This window comes from Medicago truncatula, chromosome 4 (genome assembly GCF_003473485.1).
Source record: "Medicago truncatula cultivar Jemalong A17 chromosome 4, MtrunA17r5.0-ANR, whole genome shotgun sequence".
NCBI classification, from domain to species: domain Eukaryota; kingdom Viridiplantae; phylum Streptophyta; class Magnoliopsida; order Fabales; family Fabaceae; genus Medicago; species Medicago truncatula.
Genome location: NC_053045.1, coordinates 53,218,611 through 53,225,770, shown reverse-complemented (window position 1 = coordinate 53,225,770; position 7,160 = coordinate 53,218,611). Strand labels below are relative to the sequence as shown.

Sequence of the window (7,160 nt, the reverse complement as noted above, 5' to 3'; positions counted from 1 at the left end):
TTGGTTCGATTGGTAAAATTAAAACCGCAAACCAAACCAAATCATGCGGTTGAGTAAAAAAATTGTCCAAATACATCCGAACCAAGTGCCATTTTTTGCGGTTTCAATTTAAATTGGTTATATTTGCGGTTTTTCTATTTTATTAGTTCATTTTAAACACGCTTAGTCAAACGTGATTTAACGATAATGAATACATCGAAATACACAATTTAGTTTAAAAAGAAATTTTACTAATTGTGATATTGGAATTTTAAATCATCTTATTAATGTAACCGTGCTTTTATTTTTTGTCAAAAATAAAAGAAACTGTACAATTTTGAAGTTTTATATACCCATCCCTACACACCAAGCCATGAGGTAACCGTGACCTTTTCACTCATCCAATCCCACATTGCTGAGATTACACCACCACCAGAAACCTTCTCCTATTCCTATTCATTTAACACCAAATTTATATGAAAATATGTTATAGATACGTCTACACAATGGATAAATAAACTGTTGTAGAACAAAAGAAAACAACACATGTGAATCCTCAAATAGAGGCGTTTTCTCGTATAGGGTCCTCATGGAATCGATAGTCCCTGGCTCGAGCACTCCTATATTGAAGTCGGTGATGTAGTGTCTCAGACATCTGGTTGAAAAATTCAGCATCCCATCTCTGAATCAATAAAGGGTCTTCTGCATAGGAAATATATATCGATGTAACAACACTCTCCACCACAACCATTGCCAATCCAACCTGAAAACAAAGTTACATATTTCACGTTCACACAAGACAAATAACTAACTTAATGCATGTTTGAAATCACGGAGAATTTAACAAAATCACTGGACACCGATTTCGTTGAAGCTCTAAAGTATAAATTTTACAAAAATCACGGTGGCATACCGTGATCCTATCACTCCATTTAACCCACACCCAAACACCAGCACAAGTTCCAGTTATGAATCCACCAAAAATGGTGCCCATTAGCAGAACAGCACCTGAAGGGACATATGCCACAAGTGACTCAACCCCAGTTGATTGGAATAACTCCCATGCATCTCTAGCTGAATTGTTAAAGCTTTTACCATTAACAGCTATCTGTAAGTGACATCATATCACCATTAACCATGTCATTGTTGGTGTAAGTTTACTAATTACACGGATCATTCAATATCAGTGTCCTATTACAAATCATGTTTAATGACATACCATTAAGATCTAAATTTTAATATTTTAGCCTATATATTCTTGATCTCCTTTTTAATTATTAGACTATTCACGGTCCGATCTATTCTCTTTATTAAGGCTTTTACAGGTATTTACCACACAAGCCCAAATCACCTTAGGTGAGATTCATCGTCTTTCCTACAACTGACTATACAAACAAAAATGTATTTGGTTTTGGTTTGTATGATAATGGCACAAAAAGTATCAGGGTATGTGGGTTGAATGTACTATCGAGACAATGAAAGTGAATTGATAGCACCTTAAATCATACAAAAGGATATAATTTAACATTTTCTCTTGAAATTACTAAAATTGCCTAACCTCTGCCCATCCCTTTCATTATAAAGGAGAATGAAGAAGCATGACAGAAATAGGATAAACAGTCAACTCATTGAATCACCATATCTTCGATAGAAATGGAACATTATTAAAACTTAGACTACATAAACAATTAAAAAAATATAAGATCAAAACATATAAAGCTTTTGGGTTATAGCATCTATGAACACTTAACAATAATAATAGCCTCACATATATATATGTTCGTACAAATGGAAATTTCAATTCCTTTAAACTGACTTTTTTCTTAACTTGAGAAGCATAAACATATTTTAATTGGGAAACAGCATAATTTGCACACTAATCAAAATTGGATCATACCTATTGATAGTAAAGTGAAACTTGTTATGAGAGATGCTCCCTAATTTTTCCCAGAATCATTTGATGTTGTTGCTGTTGAGCATAAAGAGTTCCATTAGTTCTCAGTTGAGCATAAACAGTTCCATTAGTTCTCAGTTGAGAGGCTACATTAGACAAACCCATCATCCCAATGTCTTATTGTCCTCTTGATCACAATTTAATCATGATAAATTATATTGTTTTGAACTCTTGCATGTTAGTTGAAATTAGGTTTTTCTCTCCCTCTCTTTTCAAATAAATCCGATGAACAAGAAAAAAGAAAGATAATTTAGAAATTTACCAATCTATGTATGCAGGATATGGATTGGGCTTATGGCAAAACAAATCAAAAACTAATAAGCAAGTTAATTGAAATGTTCATGAATAAAAAAAAAGGAACGACATCAAACCAGGTGATGTTGATGAGGATTCACTTCTGCATTTTATCAAACACATTGTGTGCATATATGAAACTGAAAAAGAGCAACACAAGATTAAAAGATATGATTAAATTAGATTTCAAATGCACACACAATCAATATGCATAACAGAAACATCAATAAGTGAATCACTAAACTATATATAGCTGATGTGAAAATAAACAAAAATGCAAGATTTGAAGAGGATGCAACAATGAAAAATAAACACAAAACATGAGAAAAAATGGATTTTGATACCTAATAAAATAACAAAATCATATTCTGCAATTGATTAAGGGAATGAGACAAAGATGGAACTTTACCTCCTTGTTTGTGTTTGTCGCCAATCATGAAGAAGTATTGCAAATTCCTTTTTGAGCTTTCCTACCCAATCTGTTTCAGCTTAAATACGAGATGGGAAAACACAAACAAATCAGATTTCCTACAAAAGTTGATAAAAGAAATTAATCAATAAACACTAAAAAAAAAAATCAAAACCATACCCCACAACACAACAAAGAATCAAGTGATTTCTACATCTTCAAGACTAAGCTCACAAACAGAAACCTAAACTGCAGAGGGAGAGGGATGAGACGATGGAGCAAACACACACACAAGGCGAGCTTATATAGAAAATGGGAACCACACATAACTTTTACTCGACAAATTAAATAAACAGAGGAAGGAACTCAAGCAAGAAATAATGTAGCTCGTGCTCACTGATCCGCCACTAAACGCGCCGACCCTGACAAACAGAAAAAGTTTACCGGGAAGGAGCGATAACAGTCCACCATGACTGTAAGGATGTACCCTGACACAAAAATCTCCATGAACCCACAAGAGAAGAAATGGATTTCACGAAAACGACAACGGAAGCCTGAAATTTGGACGTGAACGGTGGTGGGGAAACCCTTTCAAATTGGTCGATCTACAGGATCCTTCGAAGAACAGTAAACCCTTCCCTTCCCTGTAAGATTTATTGATTTCGGATACTGTTGACAGAATTTTTAAAAACAAATAGACACTGTTTCACCCGGTGGAAGAAAGGTTTCCTGTAAAACATCCTGACCACTACATAATATAATCATATATCTGATGGACAAAATTCAGTTTTCACCGTGAGAGACCTATGTTGTACGCTCACGCTAGCCCGAGCCCTAACCTAAAAGAGTGGCCCCCAATCTATACCAATCTGGTGGATTGGTTTGTCTAAGATCTACCTTGGGATCAAGTTGGATTGAAGGAAACGGTATGACCGTATGACTAACTAACATGTATAAAATCACAGTAAAATATGAACTTAAATTGACTATGATTTGCTAACATGTATAAAAAGCACAGTTAAGTATTATGAACTTAAATTGACAAAGGATAAGATGCAGTTTAATTGGTAGATCAAAAAGGTTTTTTCATGCAAAGTTTTAAATCCAACAATAAAGAGAGCATATGGTTGCTAAGCACAAACCTGCAGTAATACAAAGTTAATGTATTATTATAAATTGTTTGTTCACAAAGACTACATAAATTACAAATTAAGATGCTTCAGATTTCTTTTTCGTTTTCTTCTTCCATGCTGCAGCTTTTCTCATTTTCATTCTCTCAAAATAATTTGAAAGTTTCTGCTGAGACTTGGCTTTTGGGCTATCCACAACGTTGATTTTTTCTGGTCTTTTAGGTATATATACTTCTGTTATTGAAGGATCCAAAACATCCTTTGAACATTGAAGAGTGATGCCCATTAATGTGCCTTCATCCCAAAGCTCTCTTCCCTTTTCAAAATTCCCTCCTCTACAAAGCTTTGGAATGAGCACATCATAAACCGGTCCATAACCTCCCACTGAGCTTCCTTTCATTTTCTCAAACAAATCAAGAGCATGATTTACCCTTTCAACCCCACAGAGAATACCAATCAAACTGTAATAAAACTTATGGTTTGGTACCAAACCTTTTTCAATCATTTGATCCACTATCTCTTTCCCTTTACCAAATCTACCACTCAAAAACAAAACCCTTGCCACCAGATAATAGCTAACCCAATCTGGAGCAACACCAGATTTGTTCATTGCTTCAAGTATTTGACAAGATTCCTTAACTCTTCTAGTCTTCCCCAAACAAGAAAGCAAAATGTTGTAACTGATTGAAGTTGGAAAAACCTTATAAGACCTCATCTCCATCATCACATTCAAAGCTTCCGGCACAAGTCCGGAAGGATTATTTCTGAGATTTCTTTCACAAAGGCACCTAAGGAATGTATTATAGCAAACTAGATCTGGGGTTACCCCATTTGTCTTCATCTCTTGAATAATTCTCCTAGATTCCTTCACATTCCTCTCCACAGACCAACCATAAAGAAGACTTCTATAAACACAAGGTAGCACTCCTTTAATCTTGTCTTTGTGATGCCAAACTACACCTTCAGCTCTCTTAGCATGCCCTTTAGAGCAAAGAGCATTAATAATAGCAGTAACCGTGAATTCATCAATAAGACATTTATACTTATCCAAATTCTTGAAAATACCCAATGCTTCGTCTTCTTTTCCGAGTTTAACATAAGTCTCCGCTACAACACCAAAAGTTTGAGCCTCCATGACTCTACCCTGCTTCTTGAAATCTCCAAGCAAGATATCCATAGCCGTGTAATCTTTCTTTTCGGTAAAAACTCGAAGAGCATAATTATAATCCTTATCTTCCAAATCATTACTCAAATTCTTATTCGACCATAAGAAGAATCTGAGCAATCTTCTAGTGTGTGCCTCATGTTTAACGGAATCAATAACTTGAGCAACAAGTGGTGAAGTTAAAGAACCCTTAAACTTATTTAGACTTGATTCTAGATCATCTAGTCCACCAACAGTGCTGGTGACAATGTCGCAGAGGTCTTGCAACAGGGGTGGTGTAGATATTGGGTGCAATGTGGAAAAGAGGGACACTGAAAGTAATTGGAACTTGTGGGTACTCGTATTTTGGAGCCAATAGCGTTTGAAAGCGGAGTTCAACAAGAAATGCATGCTGAATTTTCATTTGAGAAATTTATCAAACATGTTATGTGCATCCGTTGTAACTCAAAACCTCAAAAATAGCACTGATAGTTGTTAGCGAGGTTTGAAGAAAATCCCCCAACAAAACCTTTTGTGATGAGAGGAAGAGGTGGAAATTCGAAGGGGACAGTCTTACTTCAATGGTTGAAGGCAGAGATCGAACCGTTAGAACCAATGGCAGAGCCAGACAAAAAAGTTTGGGGTGGCTGCTATTAAAAAAACTTGCGGAAAAAACGGGGAAAAATACAAAGAGGTGCCGCCTAAATACGTAACACCAATTCACCGAGAAAACCCAAAACCAACAATGGCATCAAACAATGAGGCCGAAGTATATACTAGCATAGAGCAAGCATACCCCTGCCTCACTCCCGAACTAGCCAAGCATCATTGAAAAGCAACCACCAAAGACAGAAAAACAGCTGCAAGCAGCGCTGATCTGCTACACCAGCAGCACCAAAAAACCAGTAAAAAACTGAAAACAGCAAAAAATAAACTGGCAGTAAGGCACAGACAGCTCCGAATACTAAACCATGATCTCTCCTATGGCTCTTGCTCTAGCTAGTTGTCAAACTCAAAGTTCTTTTCTAAGGTTTCATTTTATCATGAATAACTCTTCTTCTCTTCTCCAACATTAAGCTACAACCGCATAGCTATCTTCTTGCTCCAATTTATCTAACATTACATAAAAATATTCACAATTTCAAACAACCATCAAATATACTGCATATCATTTGTATCTTTAAAGCATTTATAAAAAGCAGAGCAAAGATGCAGAGACACTCTTATAAATACTAAAAAAATATTCACAAACTTGAGTCATCATCCATTCCACTCCATTGGATTTCAATTTGAAGCAGTTTAAGATGTAAAAAATTTAGTCCTGCATCAATAATACTATATTTCACATAAAATTAATCAGTAGATTCCTCCAAGAATTTACCACAAAGACTTAACTAAGTAATTTCATTAGAAAGTGAAACCATCACTAGGCTATGATTAAAACTATGATTAACAAAAAAATATTTGTAAAGAGAGTAAATGTTATGCAATTATGAATTTATCAATTAACAGAGGACAGTAAATATGGTTACCACCAAAGGGGCAAAGAACAACAGTCAACAGGTTTAACAATTAGAGTTGACAATCAACTAAAGAACATGTAATCATCAAATCATAATCATAATTGAAGGAAATTACATTCAATTTCACATTACCTTACAAGTTACAACAATTAGGGTTTGTGGAGAGAGATGGAGATAGCTTTCTAAACTGAAGGAGGAGGAGAGTAATCGCGGAGGCGGTGATGGATGGAGAAGGAGGAGAGTGATCGCGGCTCACCGGCGGTGGTGGATCGATTTGCTTTGGTTGGGAGAAGAAAAGGATCGCGTTTCTCACTTGTTCTCAGATGAAAGAGAAACGGGAAGAGGACATGAGACTGAATAGGAAATATTAGTACTATTGAAGGATAATTTCGTAATTTTAGTATATAAAAATTTTTTTTTTTTTTAGAAATGATATTTGAACATCCATTTTATGACAACTTTCTCTCTCTCATAATCACATTATTTTTTACTTTATCTCTATTATTTTGGTTTTCGTGCAAATACCAACTTTTTCTTTGTAAATTATGGTTGTCCCAAAAGTTGTCAACCAAATAGTTGTTCAAATAACAATCCTTTTTTTTTTAGGATGGGGTGGCGGTGGTTCTCCTTACCACCCCCAGTTCCGCCAGGAATTACAATGAGAAAGAGGGTGCTTTCGTCATATTTATAGTTTTTAGTAAAATTAATGGTTTTTTTTTTTTTTTGT

The 7,160-nt window shown here is 35.2% G+C and overlaps 1 protein-coding gene across 23 annotated transcripts; it reads right to left on the bottom strand.

Annotated features, from left to right (window-relative positions):
- Window positions 1–240: 240 nt before the first annotated feature.
- LOC25493839 (pentatricopeptide repeat-containing protein At5g61370, mitochondrial) lies at window positions 241–6,803 on the bottom strand. Of its 23 annotated transcripts, none has more exons than XM_039833589.1 (7): window positions 6,566–6,803; window positions 3,843–6,023; window positions 2,817–2,885; window positions 2,637–2,715; window positions 2,305–2,367; window positions 1,877–1,948; window positions 241–742 (listed from the first exon to the last, which is right to left on the bottom strand). In XM_039833589.1, exon 2 carries the CDS (start codon window positions 5,319–5,321, stop codon window positions 3,846–3,848), a length of 1,476 nt encoding a protein of 491 aa, XP_039689523.1. In that variant the 5' UTR covers window positions 5,322–6,023; window positions 6,566–6,803; the 3' UTR covers window positions 241–742; window positions 1,877–1,948; window positions 2,305–2,367; window positions 2,637–2,715; window positions 2,817–2,885; window positions 3,843–3,845. The 23 variants fall into 23 exon arrangements, with proteins under 23 accessions (XP_039689523.1, XP_039689522.1, XP_039689529.1 ...); XM_039833588.1 differs by having other exon boundaries at window positions 2,817–2,880; XM_039833595.1 differs by having other exon boundaries at window positions 2,637–2,706; window positions 2,817–2,880.
- Between the last annotated feature and the right edge of the window lie 357 nt (window positions 6,804–7,160).

Coding starts and splice junctions, on each gene's coding strand:
- LOC25493839 (XM_039833580.1), bottom strand. CDS start 5,321: ATGCATTTCTTGTTGAACTCCGCTTTCAAACGCTATTGGCTCCAAAAT.